This window comes from Geotrypetes seraphini, chromosome 2, assembly GCF_902459505.1.
Source record: "Geotrypetes seraphini chromosome 2, aGeoSer1.1, whole genome shotgun sequence".
Classification (NCBI taxonomy): Eukaryota; Metazoa; Chordata; class Amphibia; order Gymnophiona; family Dermophiidae; genus Geotrypetes; species Geotrypetes seraphini.
Window position 1 is genome coordinate 137,502,595 of NC_047085.1, and position 19,436 is coordinate 137,522,030.

Consider the following 19,436-nt stretch of genomic DNA (forward strand, 5'->3'; position numbering starts at 1 on the left):
TTAAAGTGCTTGAGGCTTGTGCAGATGAGGATGGAGCTTGCAGTAATGGGGCAGGGACAGGAAAAGAACTCACTGGGATGGGAAAATGAGTTCCCGCAGGGATGGAGAAAAATTTGTCCCCGTGTCATTTTCTAGGATTTTTCTGTTTTTCTTAATGAGGTACTTTTACTTATATATATATATATATATATATATTTTTTTTTTTTTTTTTTTTTAAATAAATGACAGCATAGGGTTGATTGATGATGATTCATTCCCGTTGCCCACCTAACTTTTTTTTTTTTTTTTCTTGTTCTACTTTTTATGTTGACAGTAGAAGAAAATGAGACAGAGGACCAGCAATCAAGTGTAGGACAGACAACTGTGCACCCTGGTAACGTTGCATTTCTTCATTAGTGTTCACTTCATTGTAACAGTGAGCTGGTTGTGTTGCCTCTAGCTTCCCAAACTATATTCAGGTAAATTCTGGGAAATATGACAGCTCAACAAAAATCTAATGATGTAACATGCTTTCATTTTGGATTCATATCATTGGTGGTAAAATTGTTTTGTTTATGTATTTGATATTTTAGCCTTTACTGTCAGATTACTTGACGGTAGTTTTCTGCTAGGTTGCTGCTAGGTTCTTATTAAAAAAAACATTAGGAAGATGCGAATCGCCCAAAATATGGCTTTGCATCTAATTTTCAATCTAAAAAATTCAGAAAGTTGCATTGGCTTTTGGTAGAGGCAAAAATAATTTTTAAATTGGCCTGTATTTATTATAAAACATTATATGGTCTTATACCAAGTTACCTTTAGGTCATTTTGAACTAGTAGAAAACGGACGTTAATTCACAAAACAACCTTATTTTTTCCCCCTCAATCAAAAGTTGTGTGTACAAAAGATTTCTTAATAGAACTCTTATCTTTCAGGCAGGACTTTGGAACAAAAGTTTGTGGTTTGATCTTAAATTCTTCTTCTTACCAGACCTTTAGAAGATCGTTAAAAACTTATCTGTTGATAAGTATGTATAATCTAGATAAGTTAGTTCTTATTGTTATATTTTATATATAATGTACTGTATTTTGTGGTATAAATTTGCTGTGTTTGTACAGTTCTTACCTCTTATTGTAAACTGAACTGTGAAGTATTGCGGTATATAAATTTTTTATTATTATTAGTCTCTTGCTGACCCCAACCTTTTCGTTTATGTTAGATAGTGATAAGTAACCCTGAATAACATGCTATAAAAAGTTAGGACATATGTACATTGAATTAAAGGGCTGGGAGAGGAACATTGGGTAAGGAATTTGCATCTTTTATCTCCGTTATGATGATAGAATATTGAAGGAAAGTAGGCCGAAGTGTGCTTATATTCCTGATGCCAAAATGCCAATGTGTTTGTGTTTTTATATGTAATTCTATACATAAGTTTATTTTAAAATACAAGCAGTCCCCGGGTTAAGAACGAGTTACGTTTTTAAAGCTGTTCTTGAGTTGGATTTGTATGTAACTCTGAACTTGCAGATTTTAAGATTCTTGCTGCTTACCTTTGCTCCCAGCTGGCAAAAGGGCCAACTGTCCCTACCAGTGTTCAAGGAACAGTAAACTCAACCACACACTATTCTTAATGTGGCCTTGCATAATTCCTGAATCTGCTACAGGAGAAGTATAGGAGTTTATGCCACTGGAAATTCTGCTCAGTGAAATCAAATGAATCTGCAACAGCATTCTTAAGTACGAGTCGTACTTAAGTTGGGTGTCTGTAACTTGGGAACTGCCTGTACTGTGACTAGCAAAAATATATTTTTGTTTTTTAAAAAAAAATTTTAAAGCAGTCTTATAATGTTTAATATTTTTCTGTAGAAGGAAGCCTAGTTCATATTACTTATGTTCATGTTGGGACATATGGGTAAAAACAATGCTGGAAGACTTGGAAATGTCAACATGTGATGCAGAAACTGTTTCAATAATGGCACTAGTATACATCTCCAGCTGTCTAATTTAGGGGCCCTTTACTAAAGGGCATTAAGCTCTTAAATGTATGGTAAGCACATGCCACAAGCTACCACAATCAGTATTAAAGCATTTTCCAATATTTGGTTGTTAGGTAACATGCAGGATATTTTGTGTGCTATTTTATTTTTATTTTTTTTAAACATTTTTAGGATGGAGCGTGTCATGAGCAGAGAGTGGGTGTTCCCATGTTAGTACATTTAGGATTTGTACACTCAGGAGCGCACTTAGAGTCCCGTTTACAAAGTCGCAGTAGCGATTCCCGGCACAGCTAATGTTACGAAGCCCATAGAAACTGAATGGACTTTGTTGTATTTGCTGTGTGGGAATCGCTACTGCAGCTTTGTAAAAGGAGCCCTTAGTTCCTTCTAAACTGGAGGCAGTAAGTGCTCCTGTATCCTTTTTTTGCAGGTATTGTGCACTAATAACATCAGCGTATGACCTTCAATAAATAAAAGATATACCCTGCTGTATTAAATCTGGGCTTAGCATATAGGAAGGTCCGGTGTTAGAAAGTGCTTAAGTCAGTGTGGCGTAGTGTGCTTTATAGAGCCAAGTTACAGGGCAGTATTGGGGGGGGGGTTCCTAATTTTAGTTTGTATTACAGGGTGGCGTTATTGCAAGAGATTAGTTTGTGGATATTTTTCGAGAATCGCCCCAGGATACATGTGGAACAGTACTTTATACCTGGTATTACGTTGTGGAAGTTACCCTGGGTGCCAATGGAGCGTTTACGTACTAAGCTGAGGAACCCCAACCCATTTTTACAAATTATTTTGTAGTTTAGGCTTTGAAGATTGATGTTTCCGGAACGGCAATACTTTAGCCAAATGGTGATTGGGGTAATGCCGGGGTTTTCTTCTGATCGGGAGGTGGCAATTAATTTTTGATGGGTTAAATTGGGCTTGCAGTTTTTGGGATAGTTGTGGGATGATATGGAGATGGTATCCTTTGAGGAACTGCAGGATGAGTATGGTCTGGAAGATAAGAGATTCCTTTTTGTATACTCGGTTATCCCAGGAGAAGCAGGCAGGTAGTCTCACTAATGGGTGACGTGTTCCAATGGAGCCCCGATGCGGATGCCTCACAAGCAGTCATGCTTGAAGAAACTCGAAGTTTCGAGTCGCCCGCACCGCGCATGCGCGAGTGCCTTCCCGCCTAACGCAGGGCGCATCTCCTCAGTTCTTACTTTTCCGCGGAGCCGAAAAGTCCGTCTTCAACTCTCTGCGTGAAGTATTTTCACTTGTGCCTTCTAAAGTCCGCGGTTTTGGGTTATTTTTCTCTTAATCGCTGATTTTCGTCATACTTTTCTTGTTTAAAAAAAAAAAAAAAAATTTCTTCCATCCGTTCGACTGGGCAGGCCACGTAGCCGCAGCATAGAAACATAGAAATAGACGGCAGATAAGGGCCCACGGCCCATCTAGTCTGCCCACCTTAATGTCCCTCCCCTACCTTTGCCCTGTGAAGAGATCCCATGTGCCGATCCCATTTGGCCTTAAAATCAGGCACGCTGCTGGCCTCAATCACCTGTAGTGGAAGACTATTCCAGCGATCAACCACTCTTTCAGTGAAAAAGAATTTCCTGGTGTCACCTCGTAGTTTCCCGCCCCTGATTTTCAACGGATGCCCTCTTGTTGTCGTGGGACCCTCGAAAAAGAAGATATCTTCCTCCGCCTCGATGCGGCCTGTAAGATACTTGAACGTCTCGATCATGTCCCCCCTCTGGCTTCAATCTTGCGGCGGAGCTTTTTCGGCCTATGTCCCGGCCTGCTACCGTTTTTAAAAAGTGTTCCAAGTGCCAGCGCGCGATTTCCCTAACGGACCCTCATCGACGCTGTCTTGGGCCTCAACATCTACCGAAATCGTGCTGGCCTTGCTCAACACTTACAGCATGTGCTTTCATGCGTTGTTGCATCTTTTGGGAGCAGCTTTACAGCATGGAGTCTTCGATGGAGCTTTCGTCATCGAAGGGTGCTTCACCATCGACCTCATCCGAGGCTCTACAGGCTCCCACACCTACTGCTCCGAGCCTCATCAAACCTGCCTCATTTGTACCGGCTCTGCCTTCGACGCCGGCTGTGGTGCCTTCCTCTGTCTCTTCAGGTCAGATAGCGCAGCAGCCCATTCCCCCGGTAGTGCTTAAGGTGCCCAAGGCTTTTAAGTCCAAGCACTCTCACACTGCCTCGAGGGAGCACGAAGCCCGTGCATGTGGTCCCGTTGGAGACACGGATCCATCCTTGCCGGCTTCGTTCCAGACCTTACTGGAGAAGCAATTCATTCAGCTCTTTACCACAATGAAGCCGAAGCTTCTCTCTCAAATCCAGCCTGGGCATGCGGAGGTCTCCCGCGAGGTCGAGCCGCCTCCTGTGCCTCAGTCGTACGCACACTCTCTACAGGGAGCAGAGTCTCTGCGAGTGTCTGGTCTGGCATCGATGCATGCATCGCAAGGACCTTTATTCATAAAAGGGTACTGTGGGATATTTCCTAAGGGGAAACAGGCTTAAAACAATCCATAAGGAGGGGTCCTGGGCAGGGAGGGGTTTCAAGGATTTATCAAGCGTTATTATTTAGGGAAGAGCCCTGGGATCTCTATAAGGTGGGCTGGGAACAGGAGTTGTAAGGGGGAGAAGGTTGCCTAATTGGGAGATTATTTATAAGGGCCTATTCACTTCTTCTCTATCTATTAATTATGTGGAAAATGGCTATAAAATATAGGCGGTATTTCACTCCCGATAAGGTGCAGCGCATTTTGGGTAAGGGGTCGGACCACTGTTGGCGAAATTGTGGGGTCTGGGGTGATTTCCTACATATTTGGTGGGTATGTCCAGTGGTTAAGGAGTATTGGCAACAAGTGGGATGTATGCTGGTACATGTGTTGCAGAAACATTGTCCTGTTTGGAGAGTTTTGTTGAATGTGGGAGTACCTGGTTTTATGAAACCTGAGCAGAAATTTGCAGCCTGTGTATTCACGGCCGCCAGGTTGGCGCTAGCTCATTGTTGGCGGTCTCCTACTATTCCTGGCTGCCGTGAGATTTATAATCATGTGGATTACTTCCAATTGATGTCTAAGCTGACGGCTCTTCGTCACAATACTCTGCATACTTATTGTAAGGTGTGGGATAAATATGTGCAGTGGCGGGTAGCACAGGGTGTATCGGATTGAGCGGATTGTACCATATCTCTGTTTTCTAGTGGTACTGATTCCTCTCATGCTCTGGGGGGAGGTGGTTTAGGGGAATTTGGGGGTTAAAATATTTCAGAAAAATTTGAGAGGGTTTAGTTTGCATTTTGTGTAATTAGGCTTTGATGTACTGCCTTGTTTATATGGTGGATGTTATTATGGTTGAATGTTACGATATGCTTTCTCTTGTAATAAAAATTATTGAAAAAAAAAAGTGCTTAAGTCCAGATTTTATCCTAGGACAAGCAGGCAGCCTATTCTCACATATGGGTGACGTCATCAACAGAGCCCGGATACGGAAGCCTCACAAGCAGACTTGCTTGAAGAAACTAGAAGTTTCAAGATGACCGCACCACGCATGCGCATGTGCCTTCCCGCCCAGCGTGGGGTGCGTCTCCTCAGTTCTCAGTTTTCTGCGGAGCCGAGAAGTCAGTCTTTGACTCTCTGCGTTTAACTTCGTTACTTCGTACCTTCTCTCAACCGCGGTTTGTGTGTTTTTCTTCACGAATCGTTTTTTATTACTTTTATTTCTTTAAAAAAAAAAATATATATATATTTTCTTCCGTTCGGCTGCCGGGGCAGGCCGCCCGGCCGCAGCCCAGGGGCTTCGATTTTGCAGCTGCTATTTTTTCTCCTATGTCCCGGCCAACTATGGGCTTCAAGAAGTGTAGCAAGTGCAAACGTGCGATTTCCTTTACGGACCCACACCGTTGGTGCTTCAACTGCCTTGGGCCGGACCAAAGTCGTGCGAGCGCTGTGCTACTCTTCAACCTCGAGCCCTTAAACTTCGTCATCTTTTGGTGGACAAGCTCTTCGGGATGGATTCTTCCTCCGATCCCTCGACTTCGAAGGCGGCCTCAACCTCACCTTAGACTGAGCCTCCTCCTGCTTCGACTGCTTCCACCTCGAGCCTCATCAAACCTTCTTCGTTTGCAGCGGCTCTCTCGTCGACGACTCCTGCTGTGTCTTCCCCTATATCCTCAAGTCAGGTAACTCAGCAGAAAGTTCCAGCAGTGGTTCTTAAGGTGCCTAACACTTCCAAGTAGAAGCACAAGAAGCACATTCTTACTGCCTCTGTGGAACTTCCAACCAAGGCAGATGGGCCGGTTTCAGACGCGGTATCCTCCTTGCTGGCTGCTTTCCAGACCATGTTGGAGAAGCAATTCATGCAGTTCCTTACTAATATGGGACTGAAGCTTCTCCCTCTTATCCAGCCTGAGCATCCTGCAGACTCCTACGAGGTCAAGCCGCTTCCTTTGCCTTAGTCTGAGCTTCAACACTCTTTGCAGGGAGCAGAGTCTCTGCGAGTGTCTGGTCTGGCATCTAAGCACATCAAGCAAGGAGCAGATTCTTTGCCAGTGCCTCGACAGGAATCCCCTCACACTCTATCCAAGGAGCAGAGTCTTTGGCAGTGTGACGAGGATCCTCCACCAAGCCTCTGGTGCTTCGCTCTACAGCCTCCAGTCCTATCCATTCATTGGTAGCATCGGCTGCTTCTGTTTCTGAGGCGAAGTCTCCTCGATCAACGAAATCTGCTTCCAAGCACCATTCCCACAGAAGATCGAGATATTCCTCGAGGCATTCTTCCAGGCACAGTTCTTCTTCTAAAGAATGTCCTTCTTCAACCAAGCCTCGATCTATTCCTACTTCTACTAGACTGCCTACTCCTTGATTGAGGTCTCCACTTCCAAACCTCGAGGATGTCGCGGTTTCGATTGCTTCATCCAAGTCTCTATATTCATTTGATACTTTTCTTCCGACCGAAGCTTCAACCTCGACCCAGGCTGCTTCAACAACCTCGAGTCCCTCTCGAGGCAAAGCATTGGCCGATCAGCTATCTTTTTCATCCTTTCTTCATCAGAAGGCTGTTGACCTCGATCTTCAATTAGATGCTGGTTCCAAATCTCGAAGTTATGCATCTTCCTCAACCTCGGGCAGAGTCACTTAAGCTTCCTCTTCACAAGCTCTTGTCTCAGACTTTTGCCAGATGCCTGGAGACTCCTTTTACAATTCCAGCAGTTCCAGGCAAATTGGACTCTAGGTATAAAACTCTACATCGCAAAGGGTTTGACAACTCACAGTTATCTTACCAGTCCTTGCTTGTGGAGTCATCCCTAAAGAGGTCCCATCCTTCCAAGGTTTATGCCACCGTACCTCCTGGAAGGGAAGGGAAAACTATGGACAAATTCGGACGTCACATCTATCAAAATGCTATGATGTCCTCTAAAGTCCTCAATTATAATTTTCATTTTGTTACTTATTTTAAGTTCCTCATTAAGCTTTTGCCAAAATTTTTGAGTTATTTGGACAATCAAAAACATTTTGAATTCCAAGAAGTCATCGCTTCTCTATCTCAACTCAGACTACATCTCCTTCAATCATCCTATGATGCCTTTGTGTTGTCTGCTAAGGCGGCTGCTTGTTCTGTAGCAATGCGCCGCCTTGCCTGGCTTCGTACTATTGATATGGATTCTAATCTTCAGGACCGTTTGGCTAATGTTCATTGTGAAGGCAATGACCTCTTTGATGAATCCATTGAGACAGTCACCAAGAAACTGTCTGACCATGAAAAATCCTTTGCTTCTATAGTCAGACCTAAGCCAAATCCAGCTCCTGATAAGCCTCCACGTCCTACACCTATATATCAGAGGCGTTTTGCTCCCAGGACGGCTCCTTACAATCGCCCTCTTCCTAAGAAACAGCAGCCTCAGAAGCAACAAAAATCTCAGCCTTCTGTTGCACCTAAGGCTACTCAGCCTTTTTGACTGTTTACAACAGAGCATAACCTCCAACGTTCTGCCTCTGTCTTCCCTTCTCCCTATAGGAGGTTGTCTCCATCATTTTTACCACCGATGGGTGACGATTATATCTGACCTCTGGGTCCTAACCATCATCATTTCACTCAAGTTCCACCAGAGCTTCCTTCAAGAGAGTATCCTTCCAGTCCATCCCAGACCGCCCTTCTTCTTCAGGAAGCTCAAGCTCTGCTTCGTCTCCATGCCATCGAACCAGTTCCTTTGGACCAGCAGAACAGGGGTTTTACTCCCGTTACTTCCTTGTTCTGAAGAAGACGGGCAATCTGTGGCCCATTCTGGATCTTAGGGCTCTCAACCAATTTTTGGTCAAAGAAAAATTTTGCATGTTGTCCCTGGCATCCCTTTATCCCCTTCTCGAGCAGAACAACTGGTTATGCTCTCTGGATCTCAAGGAGGCCTACACTCATATTCCCATCCATCCGGCCTCCCGTCAATACCTCAGATTTCGGGTGGGGAATCTGCATTATCAATACAGAGTGCTGCCCTTCGGCCTGGCTTCATCTCCCAGAGTGTTCACCAAGTGCCTAGTAGTTGTAGCAGCAGCTCTATTGAACCATGGTCTTCAGGTATTTCCTTACCTTGACGACTGGCTCATCAAAGATTCAACTTATCAGGGGGTTATTGTAGCGACCCAATGGACTACGTGGTTCCTACAAAGTTTGGGGTTCGAAATCAACTTTCCCAAATCCCATTTAGCCCTCACAGAATCTACAATTCATCGGAGCTGTTCTGGATACTGTCCAACTCTGAGCATTCCTTCCACAACAATGTCTGGAAGCTCTTCTTCAACTCTGCCACACAGTGTCTTCCCGCTCAGCGAGACACATGATGGTACTCCTAGGTCACATGGCCTCCAAGCGTGACTCCTTTTGCCAGTCCTCACCTCAGAATTCCTCAGTGGGCCCTGGCATCTCAGTGGACGCAAATTTGTGAACCACTTTCTCGACACATATCAGTCACTCCTTCATTGAAGCAGTCTCGCCATTGGTGGATGCTCTTTTCCAATCTCTCCAGAGGCTTGCTGTTCCAATCGCCCCCCCCCCATCAAAAAGTCCTAACGACAGATTCTTCGACCTACACTTGAGGTGCTCACCTTGATGGTCTCCGTACACAAGGCCACTGGACCAGTACGGATTGTCAATGTCACATCAATCTGTTGGAACTCAGAGCAATCCTCAAAGCTCTCAATGCTTTTCAACATCTTCTTCACGGTAGTCCTCATTCAGACGGATAACCAAGTCACCGTGTACTCTGTCAACAAACAGAGAGGGACGGGATCTGCCTTCCTTTGTCAAGAAGCTCTGAAGGTTTGGGACTGGGCAATCCGCCACAACACCTTCCTCAAAGCTGTCTACATACAAGGGGCGAAAAATTGCTTGGCAGACAACTTGAGTCGTCTTCTGCAACCTCACGAATGGACACTCCATTCCTCACCTCTTCATCAAATTTTTCCTCAATGGGGAACACCTCAGATAGACCTCTTTGCAGCTCCCCACAACTACAAACTGCCTCAGTTCTGCTCCAGGATATACTCTCCTCATTGCCTCGAGGCAGATGCTTTTCTTCTGGAATGGACGAATCTCTTCCTCTATGCATTCCCACCATTCCCTCTCATTCTCAAGACTCTGGTCAAGTTGAAGAATGATCATGCCACCATGATTCTGATTGCTCCTCGGTGGCCAAGACAACCTTAGTATTCCCTTCTACTTCAACTCAGCAGCAGGGAGTCATACCTTCTATCAGTTTTTCCTTCTCTGCTTACACAGAGTCAAGGGTCTCTTCTTCATCCCAACCTGCAGTCCCTACACCTGACAGCTTTGTACCTCTCAACATGACTCCTCTTCAGTTTTCTCAATCTGTAAGATACATTTTTGAGGCTTCTAGGAAACCTACCACTAGACAATGCTATCTCCAAAAATGGACTAGATTTTCTATGTGGTGTTTTTCTCACGACAAGGAGCCTCAACATTCCTCCTTATCTGCTGTTTTGGATTATCTTTTGCACTTATCCACTTCTGGCCTCAAGTCTACATCCATTCCAGTCCATTTCAGTGCAATTGCAGCTTTCCATCAGCCTGTTGAAGGAAAACCACTCTCTGCTCACCGGTGGTTTCCAGATTCATGAAAGGACTTTTCAATGTCAAACCTCCTCTCAAACTGCCTCCTGTGGTTTGGGACCTCAATGTTGTTCTTGCTCAATTGATTAAGCCTCCATTTGAACCAATGTCTATGGCTCATCTCAAGTATCTCACTTGGAAAGTGGTGTTTCTCATTGCTCTCACTTCTGCTAGAAGAGTCAGTGAACTGCAAGCTTTAGTTGCTGATCCACCTTTCATTGTCTTCCATCATGACAAGGTGGTCCTCCGTACTCATCCTAAATTACTATCTAAAGTGGTTTCAGAATTTCATCTCAACCAATCCATTGTTCTTCCAGTGTTTTTTTTCCTATGCCTCATTCTCATCCTGGAGAATCAGCTCTTCATACTCTGGACTGTAAAAGTGCTTTGGCCTTCTATTTGGAATGCACCAAACCACACAGAACTGCTCCTCAACTTTTTGTCTCCTTCGATCCAAACAAGTTGAGACATCCAATTTCTAAGCGCACCATCTCCAACTGGATGGCGGTTTGTATCTCATTCTGCTATGCCCAGGCTGGATTACCCCTAACCAGTAAAGTCACAGCCCATAAAGTCAGAGTCATGGCAGCTTCAGTAGCTTTCCTCAGATCTACATCTATTGAGGAAATTTGTAAGGCTGCTACTTGGTCCTCGGTTCATGCTTTCACTTCTCACTATTGTCTGGATGTTTTCTCCAGATGGGATGAACAGTTTAGCCAAACAGTATTACAAAATTTATTCTCTTAAATTGCCAACTCTCCCACCATCCCATTCTGGTTAGCTTGGAGGTCACCCATATGTGAGAATAGACTGCCTGCTTGTCCTGGGATAAAGCACAGTTACTTACCGTAACAGGTGTTATCCAGGGACAGCAGGCAGCTATTCTCACAACCCACCCACCTCCCCTGGTTGGCTTCTCTGCTAGCTATCTGAACTGAGGGAGATGCGCCCTACGCTGGGCGGGAAGGCACTCGCGCATGTGCGGTGTGGTCCTCTCGAAACTTCTAGTTTCTTCAAGCAAGTCTGCTTGCGAGGCTTCCGCATCCGGGCTCCGTTGACATCACCCATATGTGAGAATAGCTGCCTGCTGTCTCTGGATAACACCTGTTACGGTAAGTAACTGTGCTTTTCCACTCTTTAGTACAAGGACCCCTTAGAGATGTTGCAGTTCTTTATATTTAGTTGACGGTAAATTCCATGGTACTAGACTTTATCTTATAAATGGGCAGATTGCTTTATAGAAGCATTTCTTCTATTCTGTACCTTTTTAGCAAAAATTATTGAGGCATAGATAAGGTTTGAATGTTCTTAAAGGGAGGGTATGTCAGAGAAGACAGTGGAAATTTTTCACTATTTGACTAATTGGAGTTTTCCAGACCCACTTTCATTAAACTAGATTTAAAAAATGTTTGTTTTTTAAGATACTGCTTACACTTCCTTCTGGCACTTCTTTAAAAGCAAAACTATTATGTCAGCTTTAAGCTAAACAAATTGTTGTGAAACACACTAAAATCTTTAAGACTTGGCTAAAGTACAAGTCACAATTACTCACAACAGGTAATGTAGAGAGGTACAAAGGATCTCAAGCTCTCACAGCTAAAAGCCTGATATTTTTTTCAAGGCTAATAGCTACAAAGTGAGCTATCATAGGTCCAATACACTCTCTGAGATTTTTTATTTATATATATATTTTATTTGTTTATAATTTAGTGATTTAGTGATTTCTTATGCAAATACTCTCACATTATAAGAGTTAATATAGAAGTACTTAGCTTCAATGTGTAATCTTAACGACGGAAGATCTCTGTTTCACTCCTATCATTTATGCAAGAGCTTCATCAGGACAGGCGCAAAAGGCAGCACTATTCTCACTATTATTATTATTATTACTTTAGCCAAGTCTTAAAGATTTTAGTGAGCTTTAAGCTAAAGACAACTATTATATATATATATATATATATATATATATATATATATATATATATATATATATATATAAATAAGACAACTATTATATATATTTAAGCTAAAGACAACTATTATAAGACTGGATGAAATTACAGTCTGCAGCTCACCACAACCATGAAGAGAGGTTGACCCCACATATAAGATAAAGTGGCTATGGAAAAAGTAATGTCTTAGGATAAATGCAGAAAATAAAAATAAACAAATTTTATATATATATAATATATATATATATATATATATATATATATATATATATATATATATATATATATATATATAAATATATATATATATATATATAAAATTTATATATATATATATATAATTTGTTTATTTTTATTTTCTGCATTTATCCTAAGACATTACTTTTTCCATAGCCACTTTATCTTATGTGGGGTCAACCTCTCTTCATGGTTGTGGTGAGCTGCAGACTGTAATTTCATCCAGTCGTGGTAGTAATGATTTTTTTTTTTTCTTGAGGAAAGTAAGATGCTGGATTGGTACTGAAATGAATCCTAGTGGGCAGAAAGGTCATTTGAAAAGTAAGTGCATCCTTTCACTTACATTAAAAATGTACCTATTCCTGCCTGGTCAGATCAGATGTGCCTTTACTTAGTTGATCTGGAATGAGGATTTTTGTTATCCATCCTTTTTTTTTTTTTCTGTGCCTACTGTTCATATACACATTCTCATTTGCTTTAGCAATCAGGTAGACAGGTGCTACTTTTATCTAAACGTTTAGATGTTTTGTTTTGTTTTTTTAACCTTCTTGCATCTTTAAGAAGGCTTGGCAGCTTTTGGGAATTTTAATATCAAGCGAAATAGTGTGCCTACCTGCCTACCACCAACCTCACACCCACCTTTACAAACCTTTTAACTACAATCAATTGGATAATAGGAGAATATTTACCGTATTTTTCGGACCATAAGATGTACTTTTTCCACCCCAAAAAGGGGGTGGAAAAGGGGGTGCGTCTTATGGACCGAATACACTGTGCCTCTTGGTACCTTTTGTAGTGGTGGTCCAGTGTGGTCTCCAGGACCGCTGCCTGTGTCTTTAGCTAGCAGAGCAACGCAGGAGCGCGACCTTTGCGCTTCCTGTCTGGTCCCGTGCTGCTCTGTGATTGTTTTTTCCTCCTCTACAGGTAGGTGTGTCTTATGGTCCGGTGCATCTTATGGTCTGAAAAATACGGTACTTTTTTCCCTTGAAAGTTTTTTTGAGTAAAGCTTAATAATTAGTATCTTGCAAGCTATATACCTCCTTGAAAACCCAATTGTAAATGCAGAATGAGTCAGAAAATGCCAGAAACTTTTTTTTTTTAAAGGTACAATAGTATTTTACCAGTTGAATGGACTTTTAAAAATGCTTTTCCTTTATCGTTTGTGTGTCAAGTGTGTTGTGGTGTGTGGATAGCTCCACTGTTGGTCACAAGGCAACTAAGCTAGAATTTTGTTCATAACATTACAAAAGTATGATCAATTTCTTTAAAACTGTTCAGCAGAATCTGCATTGTATCCTGCCAGATGATTTTATAGTTTTACTTTTATATCTAAGCTTAGTCTTTTTATTACCATTAAATATGGACCGAATACACTGTGCCTCTTGGTACCTTTTGTAGTGGTGGTCCAGTGTGGTCTCCAGGACCGCTGCCTGTGTCTTTAGCTAGCAGAGCAACGCAGGAGCGCGACCTTTGCGCTTCCTGTCTGGTCCCGTGCTGCTCTGTGATTGTTTTTTCCTCCTCTACAGGTAGGTGTGTCTTATGGTCCGGTGCATCTTATGGTCTGAAAAATACGGTACTTTTTTCCCTTGAAAGTTTTTTTGAGTAAAGCTTAATAATTAGTATCTTGCAAGCTATATACCTCCTTGAAAACCCAATTGTAAATGCAGAATGAGTCAGAAAATGCCAGAAACTTTTTTTTTTTTTTAAAGGTACAATAGTATTTTACCAGTTGAATGGACTTTTAAAAATGCTTTTCCTTTATCGTTTGTGTGTCAAGTGTGTTGTGGTGTGTGGATAGCTCCACTGTTGGTCACAAGGCAACTAAGCTAGAATTTTGTTCATAACATTACAAAAGTATGATCAATTTCTTTAAAACTGTTCAGCAGAATCTGCATTGTATCCTGCCAGATGATTTTATAGTTTTACTTTTATATCTAAGCTTAGTCTTTTTATTACCATTAAATATGCGTTTTTAGCGAGTAGCATTTTAGAAATGCAGTGCTGTGGTGAAATATTAATCTTACTATAGAGATTTAATGAGGCAGTTGTTTTGCAATGGATGCAGTTGGGAGTGGAGAGCGATAGTTTTATTTCTATCAATGAGCTAAAGAAATATTTCTTGCCTGTTCATAATTATGATGACTTCTCCATTTTCCTTTTCTTCTGCCAGCACTTTTCCATGGAGAAGTGACTGGAAGGTGTTCCATTAGAAAGTGAGGAGGTGGAATGGAAACTGAACTGTTTTGCTCTCTGCAGTTTAATGGTCAGATGGTCGAGCCTGGATCTTTTATTGAGTAAAGAGGAATATGCAGGCGATTTTTCCTAGTCTGTTGATGTAGCTCTTAGGTATTTGTTACTTTTTAGTTGTATAATAGTTACACAAAATGATTAAACCTGTTTTCTTTACTTTTACAGATTAGTAGTTGATTGGTTGAACCTGCTCCTGCATAAAATTAATTGATATGTACAGGAGTTATTGCCTCCAGTTTTGCAACCAGAACAGTTTTTCATTTCTTGTCAAAGATGCAGGCAGTTTTATTAGAATACAGAATAGCAATGTACCATTTCTCATAAGAAGTCATCTGCTAGAGACATATCTACTAGAACAGTCATGGGTCTGTTAATTTGCAGATGCAAGTAATACTGTCAGAAATAAGGGGGAGGGGGATCTGGTAATGTTGTCTTGCTGCTGTTTGAATCCATTCTGACTATAACCTCTTAACAAATTTTAAGCTTGTAGATGTAGTAGAGCGATGTAGTATTTGTGATGCATTCTGTTTGCAGACATAAAGGTGATGTAGTATGTATATGTGTTTTTATCCCAGGACAAGCAGGCAGCATATTCTCTACATAGCTCCCTAGTGGACGTTTTCGCAAGCAGACTTGCTCGAAGACCTTCAGGCTTGCGATTGGCCCGCATATGTGCGCGTGCCCCTCCCACCCTGCCTAGGGCATGCGTCTACTCAGCGTGTCCTCAGTTCTGTGTTTTCCGCAGAGCCAGAAGCACTGCTCCCTTCCTTCGCGCGATATCGTTCTCCCTCTAGCACCGCGGCTTGTTTGGTTAGTTCCTGTTGAGTCGCTGTGCTCACGTCTTTCATTTCATTTATTTTCATTTTTTCCAGTTCGTATAATTTTGACCGGGTTACCGGTCTTTCTCTAGCCACCTGGCCTCTAAGGGCTGCGGCTGCCTTGTTTTCTTATGTCCCAGCCTCGTTCCAGCTTTAAAAACTGTACTAAGTGCAACCAGGTTATCTTCATCACCAATCCTCATCGTTGGTGTGTGGAGTGCCTGGGTGTTCAGCACCACGCTGAGTCATGTCCCCATTGTGCGACTTTGTAACCGCGGGCTCTTCGTCGCACGGTGGCTAAGATTCTTCAACTCTTTGGCAACATGGATCCTGCGGGACAGGCCTCGAGCTCGGCCTCGGCGCCCTTGTTGGGTGCCTCAGCCTCGAAGGCTCCAGCCTCGGCCCCTCCTGCTACTCCGGCCTCAGGTAAGTCTCCTCTCTAATCCTCAGGTGTGCCGGCAAAGAAGCCTACCTCGGAGTCTCGTGTCGGCGCCGCCTTGTCGGCGTCTTTGAGACATCACTCTAAGCATGCCTTCTCACGTAGGGAATACTCTTCCTTGAGGTCGCCCCAGAAGGAGCGCACTGCTGCACCTCCAACTCGCCTACCTATGGTCTCGGTGCCTATGTTCGAGGACATGCTTAAGGCTATTATTACCACACAGCTTTCCTCGGTGGTGAACCAATTAGTCCCGACTTCGACGCCTTTGGCTTCGGTCTCGACCCAGTCGCGGTCTGACCAGTCTGAGTGTCCCCTCGTCTCTCACCCATAAGACTTGTCCCCTCGTCTCTCACCCATAAGACTTGTTGGGTTCACTCGAGTGATTCTTCGTCTCCTGAGTCGCCGGTGACCTTTCAGGGGCCAGGCCAGAGGCCAGTTTTTCCTACGCTACTGCGGCGAGGCTCGCCTCTTCTGAAAGACCCTGGTCTTCCCCGCCCTGTCAGGGCAGGTCTCCGGCCTCGAGGCCATCCAGACACATGCTTGTCCTCGAGTTGGACTCTAGTGTATGTTCCCCATTGAGGCGATTTCCAGCTTCTAAGGGGCCTGCTTTGAAGCCGGTTGGGGAATTCTCCTTTACCCCTTCTTCTCCGGGGCTTCGTCAGTGGATCATTCAGACCCCGGGGTCTTCCCCCGTTCATCTGGCACGGAGCCATTGCTTGACGCCCCCTAGACGCCTTAGTCGAACCTCTTCGGTCTCCCGTTCATGGGACTCTGAGGCCCCGGCTTACTATTCCAGAGAGGTTTCTCCCTCTTTCTCGGCTGCACCAAGGTCCCGGTCGGAGTCTCCCCCGGAAGATGAATCTTCTTCTCGGACCTCCTCCTTTTCTCGTTTCATCTCTGACATGGGCAGAGATTTGAACTTGGATCTTCAGTCTGACTCCCGCTTTACCAAGGAATACACATGGAACGCGCTTCCGGAGGCCGTGATAGGCCAGAGCACGTTACAAGGCTTCAAAGAAGGTTTAGATAGGTTCCTAGAGGATAAAGGGATTGAGGGGTGCAAATAGGGTTGAGCTAGGTTATAGGAATAGTCAGGGACCACTGCACAGGTGATAGGCCTGAGGGGCCGCCGCGGGAGCGGACCTCTGGTCTGACCCAGCGGAGGCAAATTCTTATGTTCTTATACCTGGCGGAAATGGGAGTTGACTGTCTGCCTCATGAGGCGCTTCGCCTTCCTTGGCAACAGGTTCTCCGGCAGACATTTCTACGGAACCTGGAGACACCGTAAGCGGTCACAGCTATTTCCTCCAAGTTGGAGTCCAGTTACTGAACAATCCCGGTGAAAGGGTTTGAGAGTGCTCAGCTTTCCCACCAATCCTTGGTGGTTGAGTCTTCCTTGACGAAGTCTAACCCCTCAAAGGTTTATGCTGCCATCCCCCAGGGCATGGAAGGCCATACGATGGACAAATTTGGTCACCGCCTTTATCAGAATTCGATGATGGCGAACCATGTCCTTAACTACAATTTTATATTTACGTCGTACCTCCGGTTCTGTGTGGATGCCCTCCATTCGTTCCGAGAGGTCGTGCCAGAGCCTTGGTGTCAGGAATTTCGTCTCCTTGAAGAGACCCTCTTCCAGCTCCGCTTGTACATGTTTCAGGCCTCTTACGACGCCTTTGAGTTGTCCACGAGAGTTATAGCCTTTGCGATCGCCATGCGTTGCCTTGCTTGGCTCCGGATTGTGGATATGGATCCGAATCTACAGGATCGTCTTGCCAATCTCCCGTGTGTGGGTCATGAGCTCATCAATGATTCCATCGAGGCCGCCACAAAGCGCCTCTTGGACCACGAGCGGTCCTTCGCCTCTCTAGTGAAAACTAAACCGAAGGTTCCTCCATCTTGACGTTATAAAATTCCTCTCCGGAGGTATCCACAAAAGTCCACCCCTGCCTTCTCTCGGCCTCCTTAGAAATGGCCGCAGCAACAACGTCAGGCTAAGGCCCAGCCTCTGGCCCCGGATAAGCCCGAGCCGTCTTTTTGACAATCCCAGTACGAGCCTTGGGGCTCCCTTACTCATGGGTTTTCCCCCTTCCCCATCGGGGGTCGCCTCCATCATTTCTATTCCCAGTGGCAGAGTCTTACCTCTGACAGATGGGTGCTGTCTATCATCCGGGATGGGTACTCCCTTCACTTCAGTCAAGTGCCCCCGGACATGCCTCCAAGAGAGTTTCCTGCTGCTCAGTCTCAGCTGCCTCTCCTTCTTCAGGAGGCTCGAGCCCTTCTTCACCTCCGGGCAGTCGAGGAGGTTCCATTGGACTAGAGGAAAACCATTTTTTATTCCCGAGACTTTCTGGTACCTAAGAAGACGGGAGATCTGCGCCCGATCCTGGATCTATGTGCTCTGAACAAGTTTCTGGTCAGGGAATGGTTCAGAATGTTCACCCTTCCTACGTTGTACCCCCTCCTGGCTGAAGGGGACTGTCTGTGCTCGCTAGACCTCAAAGAGGCATACACGCACATTCCTATACACCCGGCCGCTCGCCGGTATTTGAATTCCGGGTGGGGGATCTCCATCTCCAGTATCGTATTTTTCCCTTCGGCCTGATAGACTCGCCGAGGGTCTTCACGAAGTGTCTCGTGGTGGTAGCTGCGGCCCTGCATCTCCGCGGCCTGCAGATGTTTCCCTACCTCGACGACTGGCTGATTAAAGCGTCGTCTCGCCACGAAGTCCTGCGAGCGACGTCTCAAACAGTCTTGCTCCTTCAGATTCTCGGCTTTGAGGTGAACTTTCCTATGTCCCACCTCTGCCCGTCCCATTCTCTCGAGTTCATCGGAGTGGTCCTGGACATGGATCGTCTCCGCTCCTTCTTGCCTTGGCCTCGTCAGGAGGCTATTGTCCGTTTGTGTCAGAGGGTGTCCTCTTCAGTTCGAGACCACCTCAGTGCTATCGCAGCTTTTCATCAGCCGATTAATGTGAAGCCTATCTCGGTTCATCCTGTGGTTTCCCGCTTCATGAAAGGCCTTTTCCACGTTCATTCGCCCCTTAAACCTCCTCCGGTGGTTTGGGATCTTAACGTGGTCCTTGCCCAATTGATGAAACCCCCCTTTGAGCCGCTGGCGCAGGCTCACTTGAAGTTTCTCACTTGGAAAGTGGTGTTTCTTATTGCTCTCACTTCTGCCTGTCGGGTCAGTGAGCTTCAGGCCTTGGTTGTGGACCCACCTTTCACTGTCTTCCATCCCGATAAGGTGGTCCTCCTTACCCATCCTAAGTTCTTGCCTAAGGTTGTGTCTGAGTTTCACATCAACCAATTCATTGTTCTTCCTGTGTTTTTTCCGAATCCCCCTTCTCACCCTGGAGAGGTGGCTCTGCATTCTCTTGACTGTAAGCGTGCGCTGGCCTTCTACGTGAAGCGCACCGCTCCTCATCGTTCTGCTCCCCAGCTGTTCCTCTCTTTCAATCCTATCGCATGGGTTGCTTTGTTTCTAAGCGGACCATTTTTAACTGGTTGGCCGCTTGTATCTCTTTCTGTTACGCTCAGGCTGGTCTCTCCCTGACAGGTTGAGTCACAGGCCATAAGGGCCTGAGCGATGGCGGCGTCTGTTGCTTTCCTCCGCTCGACTCCCATC

At 44.7% G+C, this 19,436-nt stretch overlaps 1 protein-coding gene across 13 annotated transcripts in view; it reads left to right on the forward strand.

Annotated features, from left to right (window-relative positions):
* The window catches only part of ZNF521 (zinc finger protein 521), a 796,659-nt gene that overhangs the window by 62,384 nt on the left and 714,839 nt on the right, over positions 1-19,436 (forward strand). For 10 of the 13 annotated variants that reach the window (XM_033933840.1, XM_033933831.1, XM_033933832.1 and 7 more), the window contains one exon: positions 314-373. Coding sequence is in view for 8 of the 13 variants with exons in the window: in XM_033933831.1 (XP_033789722.1) it covers positions 314-373 (60 nt within the window). In the remaining 5 variants the exon portion in view is untranslated. Of the gene's footprint in view, positions 1-313; positions 459-19,436 lie in introns of all 13 variants that reach the window. The other 3 variants (XM_033933835.1, XM_033933834.1, XM_033933833.1) reach the window with 2 other exon arrangements.